Raw genomic sequence first — 18,971 nt, 5'->3', positions numbered from 1 at the left:
AAAAAAAAAAAAAAAAAAAAAAAAAAGAAAATTAGCCGGGCGAGGTGGCGGGCGCCTTTAGTCCCAGCTACTCGGGAGGCTGAGGCAGGAGAATGGCGTGAACCCGGGGGGCGGAGCTTGCAGTGAGCTGAGATCCGGCCACTGCACTCCAGCCTGGGGCACAGAGCAAGACTCCGTCTCAAAAAAAAAAAAAAAAAAAGAAACAAAGGTCAGTCGGTCAAAGGCTCCATGCTTTTCCTTTGATTTCTGGGTTTCAGAGCACTACAGACTAATACCATATGTAGGTTTGCAAAGAATACACTGCACTGTTCATTCCCTTGAACAGGGAACAAGGTCCTTCCTACTTGCTTACTTCAGATAAGGAATAAATGCCGAGTCACCATTCTATTTAAATGAATAGAATTTTAAATTCTATTTAAAATTCCACTTAGAAATACATGCCACACAAGCTCTCAGAACCACCTGCCCAAATTTGATTAAAAGTCAGGTATTATTACTTCAATAAGCATGAGAGGCCGGGCATGGTGGCTCATGCCTGTAATCCCACCACTTCGGGAGGCCAAGGTAGGCAGATCACTTGAAGTCAGGAGTTCAACACCAGCCTAGCCACATGGCAAAACCCCACGTCTACTAAAAATACAAAAATTAGCTGGGCGTGGTGGTACACGCCTGTAGTCCCAGCTACTCAGGAGGCTGAGGTGGGAGAATCACTTGAACCCGGGAGGCAGAGGTTGCAATGAGCCAAAATCACGCCACTGCACTCCAGCCTGGGCAATAGAGTGAGACTCCATCTCAAAAAAAAAAAAAAGAATAAGAAAGCGGCCACATGCAGTGACTCATGCCTGTAACCTCAGCACTTTGGGAGGCTGAGGCAAGAGAATCACTTGAGGCCAGGAGTCCAGGACCAGCCTGGGCAACATAGTAAGACCCCATCTCTAAAAAAAATAAAAATTACACAAAGTCAAATTATTCCTCCCCAAGGCCTTCTCTCAGGCAGTGATAAACCAAGAGTATATCACAAGTCATAAATGGGGGCAGGGGCATGTGTGTAGAAACAATCAGTCATCAAGGACTGATAAAGTTATCACAATAGAGTTATAGATAGATAGATAACAATAGAGTTATCACAATCCTGGACACTGCCAAGCAATGGTCAAGCAGTAACTGACTCAGCCACGGATAGCAAGCTGCACCCCAGCTACCTGCAGGAGGGAAGACAAGTAAGAAGCAAACCGTCTCCAACAGAGAACCCGAAAAGGCTTGGGAATGAAAGGAACCTCAGGAGACCGATGTCAGGAGGATGGGCCTCAAGTCTGTACAGGGAGCAGCAGATGCCTTCCATGAGACCCTGTGGCCAGGCAGGCCCCTCGGCCCCCATCTCAGCAAGACAAGCTGGAAAGGTGAGAACACAGAAGCTCTGAGCTCCACTAAGTGTGGAGCAAGGGGTCCCGTGAGAGCAGCACAGCGCAGTGACAGGCTCCCCGAGGGTGAGATACCCCATCCCAGAATAATGGCAGCCGGACTCACAACACCCACCTGCTCACCAAGCAAGAGAAGAGAGTCGTGAGTCCTCTGGAAGAACTGAACTAGCATTCAGGCTCCCCCTCAGACCTCACCCTGCAGCGAAGGCTGCTGCCAAAGCCCTTCAGGTGAGCAGGTACCAGTAAACATGAGTGGACAGCCACTGGCCACCAAGCACAAAGTGAGAGCTCAGAACCTCACAGCACGGGCCAGAGACTAAACAAACCTACACAAAAGGCATTCAAAGCAATGACACAATGCACAGAAGGAAATGCCAAAGGAAACACCTTTGCACAGACGAGATAAAACACAGCTTGAAGAAACAGATGCCACCAAAAAAGGGGCACTTGGGTCATAAGAAAGCTGTCAAGCTATAAAAGTGACAGCAGAAATTAAAAATGCAAAAGAAGGGCTACAGGACAAACTTGAGAGTCGTGGAAACAGAACACGAGAGACAGAAAGGCAGGAAAATCTACACTAAGAGGTATAATTTTAACTATCACAGAAAAATACTGAGAAAAGAGAAAGTGAAATGAAACAGAAGAGGTTAGCAAAGAAATATAACAAGAATATTTTCCACTAGCCCAAAAGACATGAGTTTCTAGACTGAATAAGGCCACCAAATGCCACACTTGGGCAGATCGTCTTAAAATTTCAGACACTGGCCGGCGCAGCGGCTCATGGCTATAATCCCAGCACATTGGGAAGCCAAGGCGGGAGGATCACTTAAGGTTAGGAGTTCAAGACCAGCCTGGTCAACATGGCAAAACCCCATCTCTACAAAAAAACACAAAAATTAGCTGGGCAGGTGGCACACGCCTGTAGTTCCAGTTAGTCAGGAGGCTGAGGCAGGAGAATCGCTTGAACCCGGGAGGCAGAGGTTACAGTGAGCCGCGATCGGGCTGCTGCACTTCAGCCTGGGTGACAGAGCGAGACTCTGTCTCAAAAAAAAAAAAAAAAAAAAAAAGGTAGCAAAACAAAAGGCAATGGTTAACTCTTTAAAAAATTAAAAATTGAACCAAAAGTTGAACTGGTATTCTCGGCTGAGAACAGTATTTTCAGACATCAATCAAGTAAAATATTACACATATACGAGTACAGGAGAAGAGAAACTTGAGTAAGAGTTAAAAGACTCATCTTCTATAGTAAGGCATCAATAAATAGGCCAGGCACAGTGGCTCATGCCTGTAATCCCAGCACTTTGGGAGGCCGAGGCAAGCAGATCGCTTGAGGTCAGGGGTTCAAGACCAGCCTGGTCAACATGGTGAAACCCCGTCTCTACTAAAAATACAAAAAAGTAGCCAGGAGTGGTGGCAGGCACCTGTATAAGCCCAGCTACTCAGGAGGCTGAGGCAGGAGAATCACTTGAACCTAAGAGGCAGAGGTTGCAGTGACCCGAGATCCCACCACTGCACTCCAGCCTGGGCGACAAGAGCGAAACTCCGTCTCAAAAAAGGTCAGTAAGTAATGACTAAATGGGGGAAAGAACCCCCATTAATAGTAGGAACACGCAATTTAGACTTAACAAGCAATCATTTTTAAAGTAAATTTTTAAGAATAAACAGCTATAAAATGAAAATAATTGACTCGGGTTTAGAAATGTGGGCAAGGCGGCTGGGCGCCGTGGCTCACGCCTGCAATCCCAACACTTTGGGATGCCGAGGCGGGCAGATCACGAGGTCAGGAGATCGAGATCATCCTGGTAAACACGGTGAAACCCCATCTCTACTAAAAATACAAAAAAAACTTAGCCAGGCATGGTGGCGGGCGCCTGTGGTCCCAGCTTCTCGGGAGGCTGAGGCAGGAGAATGGCATGAACCCGGGAGGCGGAGCTTGCAGGGAGCAGAGATCGCGCCACTGCACTCCAGCCTGGGTGACAGAGCGAGACTCCATCTCAAAAAAAAAAAAAAAGAAATGTGGGCAAGGAAGGGACAATGTTTTATAATTAACTTCTTAAACTATATTCTTTTTTTTTTTTTTTTTTTTTTGAGACAGAGTCTTGCTCTGTTGCCAGGCTGGAGTGCAATGGTGCAATCTTGGCTCACTGCAACCTCCACCTCCCAGGTTCCAGCGATTCTCCCAAGTAGCTGGGACTACAGGTACCCGCCATCACACTCGGGGAATTTTTGTATTTTTAGTAGAGACAGGGTTTCACCATATTGGCCAGGCTGGTCTCAAACTCCTGACCTCGTGATCCGTCCACCTCGGCCTCCCAAAGTGCTAGGATTACAGGCGTGAGCCACCGCGCCTAGCCTTAAACTATATTCTTTAACCTTTTTAATCTTTTAAAACATTTAAGTAAGGACAAGCCTAGACAAGAAAATCACAAAAAAATGAATGCTATTGGGAAGACCTGCCCAGTTACTTCCTATTAACTAAAAATAAACATATCAACATTTTCGTGGAACAGACTAGAAGCAAAGGAGCCTATAAAAACACACAAACATTTGAGAATACAGCGACGTTGCATCGCAAGGAGAAAAAAGCATTACCTCATAAATGTTCTGGAACATATTTGGTAATCTATGTGAGGAATGATGGAGACCCATCCCACAAGAAAATAAACTACAAGGGGTTAACGGGATAAAAATAAGTTCAAAAGCTTTAAAACCTCAGTATTGTAGAGGGGTTTGGTGGGGACTTCAGGCGACAGGAGAAGCCACAGGGAGGGTCGGTGCAGCCAAGTCAGCATCCGTAAGGAAAGGCCGGCCTTCCCGCGCGGCACCAGCCAGCACACACGCGACCCAGGTGAGAGGCCCCAACAGAGCGTCTGTCACCATCACAAAGTAACGCCCCAGTGACTCCTCAAATACAAAGGGGCACAGAGAAGTCACAGGAAAGACAGACCAACACACATGCGTTTGTTTCTTGTTTTTAAATGAGACTGCTCCCTCCAGGCAGAAGCATAACCTGGCGCTCAAGGCAAACAGAGGCAGAAAGGCGGCGGGCAGGCATCTCGGGCAAACTGACGCAGTTCAAACTCCAGCTCTGCCTCTCGGGAGCTCCGTGACTTAGGCTAACTTACAACCTCTCTATGCCACAGTTTCCTTATCTGTAAATAAGTACAGACAGTCTCCAATTTGTGATGGTGCAACTTCGCGATTTTTTGACTTTACAATGGCAGGAAAGCAATACGCATTTGGTAGAAATCGTACGTTGGCCGGGCGCGGTGGCTGAAGCCTGTAATCCCAGCACTTTGGGAGGCCGAGACGGGCGGATCACGAGGTCAGGAGATCGAGACCATCCTGGCTAACACAGTGAAACCCCGTCTCTACTAAAAAATACAAAAAAAACTTAGCCGGGCGAGGTGGCGGGCGCCTGTAGTCCCAGCTACTCAGGAGGCTGAGGCAGGAGAATGGCGTGAACCCGGGAGGCGGAGCTTGCAGTGAGCTGAGATCCGGCCACTGCACTCCAGCCTGGGTGACAGAGCGAGACTCCGTCTCAAAAAAAAAAAAAAAAAAAAAAAAAGAAATCGTACGTTAAGTACTCATACGATCACCTTGTTTTCCACTTTCAGTACAACATTCAATCAATTACCTGAGATATTCAATACTTTTTTATACACAAGGTTTGTGTTAGATGGTTTTGCCCAACCGTAGGCTAATGTGAATTTGCTGGTGTTGTTTTGAGACAGGGTCGTCTCATCCTGTCGCCCAGGCTGCGCAATGGTGCAAACATGGCTCACTGTAGCCTCAACCTCCTGGGCTCAAGAGATCCTCCCACCTCAGCCTCCCAAAGTGCTGGAATTACAGGCACGAACCACCTTGCCTGGCCCCAAAAGTGAACTTTTAAAAGGTACCATTCGAAGTGTGCTTTGAGAAGATGGCAGAGGCCGGGCGCGGTGGCTCACGCCTGTAATCCCAGCACTTTGGGAGGCCGAGGCGGGCGGATCACAAGGTCAGGAGATCGAGACCACGGTGAAACCCCGTCTCTACTAAAAATAAAAAAATTAGCCGGGCGCGGTGGCGGGCGCCTGTAGTCCCAGCTACTCAGGAGGCTGAGGCAGGAGAATGGCGTGAACCCGGGAGGCGGAGCTTGCAGTGAGCCAAGATCGCGCCACTGCACTCCAGCCCGGGCGACAGAGCGAGACTCTGTCTCAAAAAAAAAAAAAAAAAGAGAAGATGGCAGAGATCTGACATGCGCTCACTGCACTGAAGGCCTCTTTCTGGAGACTGACAATGGTGTTGCGCTGTGGTCAATGGTAAATAACAACAGGCCGGGCGCGGTGGCGCACACCTGTAATCCCAGCACTCTGGGAAGCCAAGGCGGGCAGATCACCTAAGGTGGGGAGTTCGAGACCAGCCTGGCCAACACAGTGAAACCCCCCGTCTCTACTAAAGATCCAAAAATTAGGCAGGTGTAGTGGTGGGCGCCTGTAATCCCAGCTACTTGGGTGGCTGAGGCAGGAGAATCACTTGAACCCAGAGGCAGAGGCTGCAGTGAGCTGAGATCGCACCACTGCACTCCAGCTTGGGCAACAGAGACTCCATCTCAATAAATAAATAAATAAATATAAATACATTAAATACAAATAAGCGAAACTCCCTTGAGCAGAGGGAAGAGTCTCAGGAAAGCGGAGGGAAGAACCCCTGCTGGAGCACAGGGCCCAGCAGCCGGAGGAAAATCCACATCAAACAACGGCCTCAAGAAGCATTCAGAGAAGACACTGCCTTGGGTGAGGCAAAACTAGCCCCAGACTACAGACTGCGTGGTGCAGCCTTGTAGGAATCACACTGTTCCCAAAGAACTCAGTTTCATCCCAGAACCAAGCCCAAGAATATTACAAGAAACACAAAAATATTCTGCTCCTAGAAGATGAAATTCACAATGTCAAGCATCTAATAATAAACCAGCCAGGCGTGGTGGCTCACACCTGTAATTCTAGCACTTTGGGAGGCTGAGGCAGGTGGATTGCTCAAGCCTAGGAGTTCGTTATCAGCCTGGGCTACAAAGCAAGACCCTATCTCTACAAAAAAGTTTTTTAAAAATTGGCTGGGCGCGGTGGCTCAAGCCTGTCATCCCAGCACTTTGGGAGGCAGAGACGGGCGGATCATGAGGTCAGGAGATCGAGACCATCCCTGGCTAACACGGTGAAACCCCGTCTCTACTAAAAAATACAAAAAACTAGCCGGGCGCAGTGGTGGGCACCTGTAGTCCCAGCTACTCAGGAGGCTGAGGCAGGAGAATGGCGTAAACCCAGGAGGCGGAGCTTGCAGTGAGCTGAGATCACGCCACCGTACTCCAGCCTGGGCGGCAGAGCAAGACTCCGTCTCAAAAAAATAAATAAATAAATAAATAAATAAAAATTAGCCAGGTGTGTGGTCCCAGCCACTCAAGAAGCTGAGGCAAGAGGGTTACCTGAGCCCAGGAAGTCAAGGCTGAAGTAAACTATGATTGCAGCATTGCACTCCAGCCTGGGCAATGGGAATGAGACCCTGTCAATAAATAATTTATTTATTTAAAAAATTAGCCAGGCGAGGTGGCACATCCTATAGTCCCAGTCACTCAAGAGGCTGAGGTGGGAGGACTGCTTGAGTCCAGGAAGCAGAGGCTGCAGTGAACTATGATCACACCACTACACTCCAGCCTGGGCGACAGCAAGACCCTATCTCTTTTTTTTTTAAAAAAAAAAAAAAAGGAATAGGCCAGGCGCGGTGGCTCACACCTGTAATTCCCAGTACTTTGGGAGACCAGCCTGGCCAACATGGCGAAACCCTGTCTCTACTAAAAACACAAAACTGGACGGGCACAGTGGCTCATGCCTGTAATCCCAGAACTTTGAGAGGCCAAGGTGGGTGGATTGCTTGAGGTCAGGAGTTTGAGAACAGCCTGGCCAAAATGGTGAAACCCCCATCTCTACCTAATACAAAAATTAGCTGGCATGGTGGCACACACCTGTAATCCCAGCTACTCAGGAGGCTGAGGCAGGAGAATCACTTGAACCCAGGAGATGAAGGTTTCAGTGAGCCGAGATCGCGCCACTGCACTCCAGCCTGGGAGACAGAGTGAGACTCCTTCTCAAAAAAAAAAAAAAAAACTTAGGCCAGGTGCAGCAGCTCACGCCTGTAATCCCAGCACTTTGGGAGGCCAAGGCAGGTGGATTGCTTGAGGTCAGGAGTTCAAGAACAGCCTGATCAACATGGTGAAACCCCATCTCTACCCAAATACAAAAATTAGCTGGGCATGGTGGTGCATGCCTGTAATCCCACCTACTAGGGAGGCTGAGCCAGGAGAACTGCTTGAACCCAGGAGGCGGAAGTTGTAGTGAGCCAAGATCGTGCCACTGCACTCTAGCCTGGGCGACACAGCGAGACTCCGTCCCAAAAAAAAAAAAAAAAAAGGCCAGGCACAGTGGCTCACACCTATAATTCCAGCACTTTGGGAGATCAAGGCAGGTAGATCACTTGAGGTCAGGAGTTCAAGATCAGCCTGGCTAACAGGGTGAAACCCCATCTCTACTAATAATACAAAAATTAGCCAGCCGTGGTGGTGCACTCCTGTAATCCCAGCTACTCCACAGGCTGAGGCTGGAGAAATGCCTGAACCCAGGAGACAGAGGCTGCAGTTAGCCAAGATCATGTCACTGTACTCCAGCCTGGGTGAGAGAACAACATCCCGTCTCCAAAAAAAAAAAAAAAGAAAGATGTACTTGCTATTTAAGCTACGTTACATGAAACAAGAAGGCAGTCCACAGAAAAAGCAAAACACAAATCCTAACACAGTGCCGCCTGCCCCAAGGAGCTCAAAGTTCTTTACATACGCTAAGTAATCCGCATTACACCCTTGTGCTGCCATCAGAGGGATTTTAAAGGTAAGAAAAACACCCCACAATGCAAAACAAAAGCCAGGCAACACATGTTGGCTGTTGGTCTCTATACTTTTTATTTATTTACTTTTTTTTTTGAGATGGAGTCTGGCTCTGTCGCCCAGGCTGGAGTGCAGTGGTGCGATCTCCACTCACTTCAAGCTCCGCCTCCCGGGTTCACACCATTCTCCTGCCTCAGCCTCCCGAGCAGCTGGGACTAGCTACTCGCCCGCCACCACACCTGGCTAATTTTTTTTGTATTTTCAGTAGAGACGGGGTTTCACTGTGTTAGCCAGGATGGTCTCAATCTCTTGACCTCAGTATCCGCCGGCCTTGGCCTCCCAAAGTGCTGGGATTACAGGCTTGAGCCACCACGCCCGGCCTGGTCTCTATACTTTTAAGCAAACCGGCAGACAGACACCAAAGCTTAGGGTGGCTGAGAAGAAAGGTAAATGGGAGTGTCTTGAAGTCAAGCACAGAGATGAACGCAAGCCGGGCGCGGTGGCTCAAGCCTGTAATCCCAGCACTTTGGGAGGCCGAGACGGGTGGATCACAAGGTCAGGAGATCGAGACCATCCTGGCTAACCCGGTGAAACCCCGTTTCTACTAAAAAATACAAAAAACTAGCCGGGCGAGGTGGCGGGCGCCTGTAATCCCAGCTACTCGGAGGCTGAGGCAGGAGAATGGCGTAAACTCGGGAGGCGGAGCTTGCAGTGAGCTGAGATCCGGCCACTGCACTCCAGCCTGGGCGACAGAGCGAGACTCCATCTCAAAAAAAAAAACAGAGATGAACACAAAACCATCACAACTCGGAGTCTGGATTTCAGGCAAAGACGAAGACTCCAGGCTCTTGACAGGGCTGCAATTTGAAAAGGTGGGAAAGGGCGGGGCGCGGTGGCTCACACCTATAAATCCCAGCACTCTGGGAGGCTGACGGGGGAGGATCACTTGAGCCACAGAGTTCAAGACCATCCTGGGCAACATAGTGAGACCCTGTCTCTAAATTTTAAAAACAAAAATAAATATAAAAAATTTAAAAGTGGAAAACAAAGGAGAGCAGAATCGGGATCTGACCCAAACCTCCCCTCCCCGGCTAGAAGTGTTGTTCCTAAGAATGCACCCGGCAGGAGGTCTGCCGCTGGACCTAGAGTCTCCTGAGGTATGGGGTGGCGGGGCTAAGGGAGCTACACGGGGCAGAAAGAACCTAGCAGGGAAGTCAGGACTTGGGGACACACGGCAGCTGTGGGCACAGCACCCCTCCTAAAATCCTGCAGCGCCTACCAGCCCCTCAGCCCACCCCTGTACCCTGTGCTCCTGCCACCTTCCCAGCCTGCAGAAGCCCTGATACCCCCAACCATTCCCACACTCCAATCACCAGGTAAATGCTGGCTCCAAAAGGCAACAAATGTTTAAAATCAAGAATCAACTGAACAGAAGATACAAGTTCCCCTCCGCCAACAATGTTTCAGGAAAAAGCGTGCAAAGATGGCAGAAGTGATGTCTGAATGCAGAAGGGTGGTTCCAAGTTCCCTGTGTCTCTCGGGTCATCCCCGCTCCTGAGGTGCCCACAAGTCACTGGAACTCGCCTCTCCCGCCCTGGTGCTGGGCATCTCACTGCCTCACACTCTTCTTGGTCCTCTTCCCAATTCAAGTCTCCAGGGCACTATTTTACAACAGGGCTGCTTCCTACTCACATGTTATTTCTTCTGTGCATCTTGCCCAGACCCTTACAACCCTGTCCCAAGCAAAGAGCTCATCTCACCACACAGCTTCAGCCCCCACTTCTACATGGGAACACCCACCTCAACCTATCCCGCCCACCCAGAAATTCTCTCGTGACAAAACTGCACGTACTGCTTTTCAAGACGTTTCAACCAGCTCAACTTTCAAGCCAAAGTCAGGAAGGTTCTGAAGAAGGAACATGCTGCCAGAATCAGCAAATGTGGTCTTCTAATCTGAGACATCATGTGGCCTGGTAAAAACTGTTCATTTCTGGGGTTTTGTTTGTTTTTTGTTTTTGAGACAGAGTCTTACTTTGTCACCCTAGCTATAGTGCAGTGGCACAATCTTGGCTCACTGCAACCTCCACCTCCCAGATTCAAGCGATTCTCCTGCCTCAGCCTCCCAGGTAGCCGGGACTACAGGCACGCGCCACCACACCTGGCTGATTTTGTATTTTTAGTAGAGATGTGTTTTTCCACGTTGCTCAGGCTGGTCTCAAACTCCTGACCACAGGAGATCCAACCGCCTCGGCCTCCCAAAGTGCTGCGATTACAAGCGTGAGCCACAGCACCCGGCCTATTTGATTTTTTAAGAGCCACGGAAACGCCATTTAATCCTTCAATGACAGCCTTTCCAGGAACTCTTCGACTACAAAACCCTGACACAGACTGCTACCAAAAGTAACTGAGTGTAAGTCATTTTAAGAGGAAAGAGAAATAATAGTAAGTATCTGGCACAAAGTATGTTCATCACCAGGACACTTCAACTTGTCATAAAAGAAAGTGATCCCGACCTTCAGAGCAGCCAGATTGGAAACACTGCAAAGAGAACCAGGATGTCCCAGAAGCAGCGACCACCACCTTGGCGAGAAAAATCCAACCTGAGCAAAGACTTCCTTCCTCCTCTCCACAGCCACCATGACACACTTCCTACACTGGTTTCTAAGGAACACCAATTATGCAGAAGCATGCAAAAGAAGACATGCAAGAAGAGCATTCTTTTCTAAAAGTCAGCACTTTTTAGGAATGTACAGTCAAAAGGACAAAATGAGCTTTTAACTGTGAAGGTTATTTAAGAAATGCAAAAGCAGACTGACCAACTCTGATTCTGATCTTCACTCCCATGCACGAAGATCAGTACAACTTTATGTTTTTTACACTGAAGTTTAAGCAGAGTTTAAAATTTAGTGTTCAGTTTCTCCATATCTAATTTATGACTCCATAACTGGAATTCCATGAACAAATAAAATCTTTTTAACTTTAGTCACGCTGAAACACAATTCAAAGGTATCTAATTTCAAGAAAGTTAACAGAAATGGCTGGGCACAGTGGCTCACGCCTGTAATCCCAGCACTTTGGGAGGTCGAGGCAGGCGGATCACTTGAGGCCAGGAGTTTGAGACCAGCCTGATCAACTTGGTGAAACCACGTCTCCACAAAAATTAGCTGGGCGTGGTGGCAGGCACCTGTAGTCCCAGCTACTCGGGAGGCTGAGGCACAAGAATCACTTGAACTCGGGAGGCGGAGGCTGCACTCCAGCCTGGGTGACAGAGCGAGACTCTGTCTCAAAAAAAAAAGAAAAAAAAGAACAAGAAATGGAAGGGACCGAGTTTTATGCCAACCACAGTGAGCAGAGCACTGATAATTATTCTAATTTATCGTGAAACCTGCAGCAAAACTGCACCACTTTCTTCAAGAGCATGGAAATTCATTTTTGCCATCTTGCTAATAACATCTCTCCATCTGTTTCCCCTTCATGTGAGGACCTGGGTGGATTAAAGAAAACGCCTCCAAGCACTTGCACCACACCAGCACCACATGCAGGGAAAGAAAAACGGTCATTTCCTGCCTGAAGCTGTGTTCCTGGCAAACTGACCGGGCTCACAAGGATTATCACTTCTTCCCTTTCCTCACAGTCCTGACTGTTTGGCAGTCAATTCTCAGAGCCTGACAACATTTCAGCAGTGTTGTGTCTCTCCAACAACATTCTAGTGTCAGCATGTCAACAGCAATGCATAAAGACATGCATTAACTAAGCCAGATACGACTCTCCTCTGCAGATATGTCATTTGTGAAAAAACAAACGAAAGTTCCAAAATAACTGAATAAATAGCAAATAACTATTGTCTTGTTTTCCCAATTTCAGCAGTTATTTTGTTTTCTTGGTATCTTCTGCTCAAATACAATGCCAATCAATGCACCAGCCTGAATGGACCTCGATGGGACTGCACTGACAGAAAAAAAAAAGCCAATCTCAAAAGATCACGTATGATGTGATTCCATTTATATGACATCCTTGAGATCACAAAATTACAGAGATGGAGAACAGATTAGTCTCAGGAGCGTGGCTATAAAGGGTAGCTTTGTGATGATGGTACAGTTCTGTATCTTGAGTGAGACAGGGGGTCACACAAAGCTACAGGTGCTAAAACTGTATAGAACCACATACACACACACGTGCACGCAGATCTAATGAAATCTGAATAAGCCTGGTGGTGTGTACCAGCGTCCGTGTCCCGGTGTTGAAAATGTCCTGTAGTTATGCAAGATGTCCACATTAAGAAAGGTAGGGCGCCAGGCACAGTGGCTCACGCCTATAATCCCAGCACTTTGGGAAGCCAAGGTGGGCGGATCATAAGGTCAGGAGTTCAAGACCAGCCTGACCAACATGGTGAAACTCCATCTCTACTAAAAATACAAAATTTAGCCAGGTGTGTTGGTGTTCGCCTGTAATCCCAGCTACTCAAAAGGCTGAGGCAGGAGAATCACTTGAACCCAGGAGACAGAGGTTGCAGTGAGCTGCTGAGATCATGCCACTGCACCCCAGCCTGGGCAACAGAGCAAGACTCCGTCCCCAAAAAAAAAAAAAAAGAAAGAAAGGTAGAGTGAAGAATGCCAGGGATCTCCCTGTCCATTTTCTGCAACTTCCTGTAAAGCTGTAATTATTTCAAACTAAAGATTCTAAAACTTGGACTAAATAAAAGGACTAGGATTTTTTAATGCCAATTTTTAAAAAAAGAAACAGTTTATTAACTTTCACACGCTGAACTCATACTGAGAAAATGCAGTGGTCGCTGGGTTGAAGTCAATCAGAAATTCGGATGAAGTTAATTTTAGGAGATATTAAGTTAGTTCACTACCTGAGCCACAAAAGCTACAACTTTGAGGGGCAGAGCTTGGCACGAGGCCCCTTTTCAAATCCTGGAGCATGTTCATTGCTGCCTCTGCTAAGAGGAGTAACGCCCCAAGCCAGTCTGCTGGGAGTGGGTTACTCGAAGTGAAAATACAGCATCCTTAGCTCATGTGTCCACGTGCTCCCTGTCCACTCCCTCAGATACTTGGCACAGGGCTTTTCTTTTTTTTTTTTTGAGACGGAGTCTCACTCTGTCACCCAGGCTGGAGTGCAACAGCACGATCTTGGCTCACCGCAAGCTCCACCTCCGGGGTTCAAGCGATTCTTCCGCCTCAGCCTCCCAGGTAGCTGGGACTACAGGCGCCCACCACCACACCCAGCTAATGTTTGCATTTTTGTGGAAAAGGGGTTTCACCATGTTGGCTAGGCTGGTCTTGAACTCCTGACCTCAGGTGATCCGCCCACCTCAGCCTCCCAAAGTGCTGGGATTACAGGTGTGAGCCACCGCGCCCGGCTGGCACTGGGTCTTGAAGGAGAAAAACTTTTTTTTGAGGCAGGGTCTCAGGGTCTCTCAATCTGTTGCTCAGGCTGCCCAGGCTGGAATGCAGTGGCGCAATCCTAGCTCACTGCAGCTTCAACCTCCAGGGCTCAGACAATGCTCTCACCTCAGTCCACTGGGTAGCTGAGACCACAGGTGCGTGCCACCACACCTGGCTAATTCTTTTTTTTCTTTTGTAAAGATAGGGGTCTCACTATATTGCCCAGGCTAAAGGAGGAAAACTTAAGAAACTAGTCAGAAAGATGCAAATTTGGAGCTCAAACAGGCTTTAATGATATTTCAGCTCAAAATCCACCCCTTCAACTGTCAGCTGAGGAAACTGAGGCTCTGTGGCTAGTGGCCTCCACTCATGCAGCTTTAATGGTATCTCAGCTCTAAATCCACCCCTTCAACTGTCCACTGTGGAAACTGAGGCTCCATGGCCAGTGGCCTCCACTCATGCAGCTGCTAACAGGCAGAGTCAGGGTCAAGAGCCTTGGCTGTCAGCTCAGAGTCCTCTTTCCACAGGGCCCGACGACTACTATCATTCACCCTCACGAGAGGAAAACTGCACACAAAATCAGAGCTGGCCAGGGAAAGCGGAATCGGGGACCCCTCTGCCTGGGACATGGAGCTCAGGTTCAGATGAGCTCAAACCCTGGCTGGCCCTCCAATCCCATCTCCAGGCACCAGCTCACGTTAATTAATTCAATACATATATACATTAATTATTTGCTATTCCTCAAATACCTGGGTCTCCTGCCTGAATTGCCCATTGGACAAAACCAGCCCAAGAATCACCCTCCTTGTGAGGTCTTCTCTGGCTCGCTCATCTACCCATTCACTGGGTACAGCTCACATGCCAGACGCTCACCATGAGGAGAGCAGGAGCCATAATGTGATGAGCCAGACAGGGTGCCCACCTTGTAGAGCCCACCCTAGAGGGCAGCGGGGGAGACGCAGCCGCACGGGTGAAAAACAGCACCACAAGCTGAAGCCACTGCCCAGAGGGAGAACGGTGAGTACTGCAGCTGATGAGAGGCCACCCACCAGCAACGTCGCAAAGAGAATTCCGAGAAGGCGGCCGTATTAAAGAGACCTGGCTCCCCCAGCTAGGACGAAGCGCCCCTTCTTCTGCTAGCTCCTTCAGGGGAGGGGCTGTCTCATTCATCGGGATACATGAGTGGTTCTCCACGGAGGACAACTTAGCCCTAAGAGGACATCTGTCAATGCCTGGAGGCATTGTTCCTTATCGCAACGGAGGCATGTGGTGCTGCTATAAACATCCTACAAGGTACTCAATAGTCCCCCACAACAAAGGGTGATCCAGCCCCAAATGTCAGCTCTGCTGAGTTGAAGAAAGTCTAGTTTACACAGTCAAGTATTTATAGAGTACAGCAGTTTCCCCATATCCACAGGAATACGTTCCAAGGCCCTCAGTGGGTGCCTGAAACTTCATGTAACACTAAATCCTATACAAGCTGCTTTTTCCCCACACATACCTAGGAAAAAGTTTAACTTACAGATTAGGCACAATAAGAGATTAGCAGCAGCCAATAATAAAAGAGAACTGTAATGATATCCTGTAATAAAAGTTACATGAATGTGGTCTCTTTAAATATCTTATTGTACTGTGCTCACCTATTTTCAGATCACAGGTGACCAGAGGTAACTGAAACCTCAGAAGGTGAAACCACAAATAAGGGAGGACGGCTGTACTGCGCTCCCTGTGGTAGGCGCCATCCTGTCAAACGCAGGCCCTCGCACAGACAATATATCTAACAAGCGGGTGACTTGTTGTCTAAGGAAATGCCTTCCAATCTCATCGTCCTGCCTAACACAATTTTCCTCAAAAATGGAAGGACAGACATCGCAGCTAACTTAACAGTGCTCAGCCTTTGTCCCGAGGAGTCCCCTTAACAAATAATACACACACTTAGTTTTACAAAATGCATGTTAGTCTCATTACGTGACAAAGCAAGAGAAAAAATGCTACTCGTAAAAGTGCTGATCTGAGGCTGTGTTTCTAAGCCTTTTTTTTTTTTTTTTTTTTGACAAAGGTCTCACTCTGTCACCCAGGCTGGAGTACGGTGGCACGATCTCAGCTCACTGCAGCCTTGACCTCCTGGGCTCAAGTGATCTTGTCTCAGCCTCCCAAGTAGCTGGGACTATAGGTGTGTACACCAACACGCCCGGCTAATTTTCATGGTTTTTGTAGAGACAAGGTCTCACCACATTGCCCAGGCTGGTCTCAAACTTCTGGGCTCAAAAGATCCACCTGCCTTGGTCTCCCAAAGTGCTGGGACTACAGGTGTGAGCCACTGCACCCAGCTCTATGCTTTTTTTTTTTTTTTTAAAGAGTAGGGGAAGGGTTAGATGGACTTCTACCCTTACAAAGAGTGTAGGAGAATGACCATCCTCCTGATCCTCCACCCAGTCTAAGGAGATGAGAATTCAAAGGGAAGATCACAAAAATTCCTCAAAATACACACTAAAAATTATGAGGGTGCAGTGGCTCATGCCAGTAAACCCAGCACTTTGGGAGGCCAAGGTTAGGTGGATCACTTGAGCTCAGGAGTTCGAGACCAGCCTGGGCAACACAGCGAGACCCTCATCTCTACAAAAAACACGAAAATGGTGCTGGTGCACGCTTGTAGTCCCAGCGACTCTGGAGGCTGAGGTGGTAGGATCACTTGAGCTGGGAGGCTGGGTGGGCCGTGATGGCACTACTGCGCTCCAGCCTGGGCGCCAGAGCAAGACCCTGTCTCAAAAAAAACAAAAACAAAAAACCATGAAGTCAACTATTTGCTGGATAACAAGGAAAAAAATGAACACACCAGAGAGGAAATCGGCTTTGTTTCAAGAGAAGGTTCTGCACACCAAAGTCAAATTAATTTGTGGACCGGTGCACCCACCCCGCCACCCTGCACATCCTTCTAACAGGCCAAGCCTTCTTGGCTTGTTTCACGGTTTGGTGTGGATTTTTTCCACCCCGAGGGGACACGCATGGGGTTGAGAACAAGGTCTGTGATTGGAGCAGCAGGCAGCCAGGCCATCCCACACCCCGACTGCTGACTGCCTGCTCGTGTCCAGATTCCCTCCGGGAATGAGTCATTTTAATCGTCGTGGATGAGATCTAATCAGGGGATAATAAGCCGCCAGAACCCAGCTCACAAAGCTGTTTCCTAGGAAGACACCGATTTCCAGATTTCTGCTCCCAGAGCTAAAATCCACGCCGTTTTGGAAAATGCTGGGTTAAACGCTCCAGTACTAGAAAGACCGAGGTGACATCATACTGGGGAGGGGCGTCTTGGCCCGGAACCCCCTTGGCGGTGCCGCAGCCCCCCGCGCGGACCAGCAAACGAGAGTGAAGATGTGAATGAAGGACCGTACCCTAAACCCCCAGACCCTGCACCCCTAAACCCTGGACCCCCTACCCCGCACCCCAGACCCAGGGCCCCGCTCTGCATCCTGGCCCGCACCTCCAGACCCGATACCCCAAGACCCTGAGCGCAGTCCGCACCCCCAAACTCTGGACCCCCACCCCGCACCCTGGCTCGCACTCCCAGACCCGGTACCCCAAGACCCCGAGCGCCGCCCGCACCCTCAGGCCCCGGGCCCCGCCCGCATCGCAGCCTGCACCCCCGCCTCGAGCCCCCGCCCCGGACCTCCGCTCCCAGACCCCGTCTCCGCTTGCGGCCCCAGCCACAGCCCCGGCCCCGCGCCGCCCCCGCCACTCACAGTTGCGGATATCGGAGATGAAGACGGCCAGGCCCCGCATCCCGTCCCCCTTGGACACGGCTGGCATCTTCCGGCGCTCGGGAGCGGCCTCCGCTGGCGGGCCTGGGCGGAGAAGCGCTGGGAGCGGGAAGCGGGGAGCACGGTCGCCTTCAGCGCCGCGGACAAGCCGCCGGGGAGCCGCCTAACCACCGCCGCCTCAGGCTCCCAGCGCCGCTTTCTGGGCCGCCGCGCGCGCGCACGCACGACGCCCGCACTAGCACGCACGCGCACGCACGCGAGCTGCGACGGACGGCGGCCGGGGCGGGTGTCGCGTGAGACAGCGCGCGCGCGTCCGCGGCGCGGGGACGAGCCGGTCGAGGCAGGCGCGGGGGCGCCCCCTGCAGGCGGACGCCACGGACGGAGCCACTGGAGCCGCGGGTTCGCGTCCCGGTGCCGCGCCGGGTTGGCGCTGCCGCCCGCGTCCCCCACGGGAAGGGCGTGGATCCGGGCGGGAACTCGCGTGAGCAGGACGGCCGCCGTCTTCATTGTTGGTGGTCACTGCAAAAGAGGCGACCACGCAGGCACACGCTGCAGCCTCGCCCTGGGCGTTGGCCCCCCTAGATTGCCCCGAGCAGGTCTCCGTTTTCCTACTTGGAATAAACGACCTGTGAGCGCTGGGCGGCGGAGGGGCTTCGCTGCCAGGGCCTTGTTTGTCCGGGGTGGACCGGGGCCGGGAGGGCGGCGCCAGGAGGAAGCCGGGGCTCTGGGCGAAGGGGTCACAGCCTCGGGACAGCCTTTGGGGAGGAAACCCTCCCCCAGCCCCGTATCCTGAGACTGGGACTGAGCCGCCCCTTCTGCCGACCTGAGCGGCCAGGGCCACATCTCTTGCGGTTCCCCAGCTGGGGGCCAGGCGGGCCCCGTGCCCAGCCCAACCCAGGGTCTGTGTGGCAGTCCAGGCACCCCCACCACATCACCTGGGCCTGCAGAGAAACAACCGCCCACCCCACCCCAGTGATGGCGGCCGGGGCTGCAGCTCACTGTGGAATCCAGTCCCTCGGCGCCAGGACTTTTTGCCACTGTTGCCAGGGCCCCCTCTGCTCCCCGGCCCTCTGCACCGCTGCGAGCTGGAGGCCTAGGGACCCCCCGTGGACGCAGCGGGAGGGAGGACCTTCTGGGCCAGGCTGCACAGCTCTGGGCCTAGGCCAGGAAGAGACCCCAGGGAGTGTGGAAGCAGATGGCCCTGCCTCGCTGTCCTTCCCAGAGCCAGATGGCTTTGAAGAGGAAGCTCCCTCCTCCGGGAGTGGGGGGATCTGGACCCTGTACCTGGAACTGGCCCAGACCCACCAGCCAGGACTTTGCCCCACCCTGGCTCACTTGCACAGCCCCAGATGAGAGCTTAGCCCTGGTGGAGCCCGGCTAGGAGGTGGGGGCAGGACCCATGCCCCTCCCCAATGAACTGGATGCCACACCCAGGCTCTGGGCCTCCAGAACTGCTGGGGAAAATCAAGATCTGTGACAGACCCCAGTCGTTGTC

At 50.7% G+C, this 18,971-nt stretch overlaps 1 protein-coding gene across 4 annotated transcripts in view; it reads right to left on the bottom strand.

Annotated features, from left to right (window-relative positions):
- AP2A2 (adaptor related protein complex 2 subunit alpha 2) overlaps nucleotides 1-17,738 on the bottom strand; it is a 94,163-nt gene extending 76,425 nt beyond the window's left edge. For 3 of the 4 annotated variants that reach the window (XM_025355973.1, XM_025355970.1, XM_025355972.1), the window contains exon 1: nucleotides 17,459-17,738. In XM_025355973.1, coding sequence (XP_025211758.1) covers nucleotides 17,459-17,525 — 67 coding nt within the window. In that variant the 5' untranslated portion in view covers nucleotides 17,526-17,738. The remainder of the gene's footprint in view (nucleotides 1-17,458) is intronic. The other variant, XM_025355971.1, reaches the window with a different exon arrangement.
- Between the last annotated feature and the right edge of the window lie 1,233 nt (nucleotides 17,739-18,971).

Source organism: Theropithecus gelada, chromosome 14 (genome assembly GCF_003255815.1).
Source record: "Theropithecus gelada isolate Dixy chromosome 14, Tgel_1.0, whole genome shotgun sequence".
NCBI classification, from domain to species: domain Eukaryota; kingdom Metazoa; phylum Chordata; class Mammalia; order Primates; family Cercopithecidae; genus Theropithecus; species Theropithecus gelada.
The sequence above is the reverse complement of the archived record's forward strand: the minus strand, read 5'-3'. Positions and strand labels throughout refer to the sequence as shown.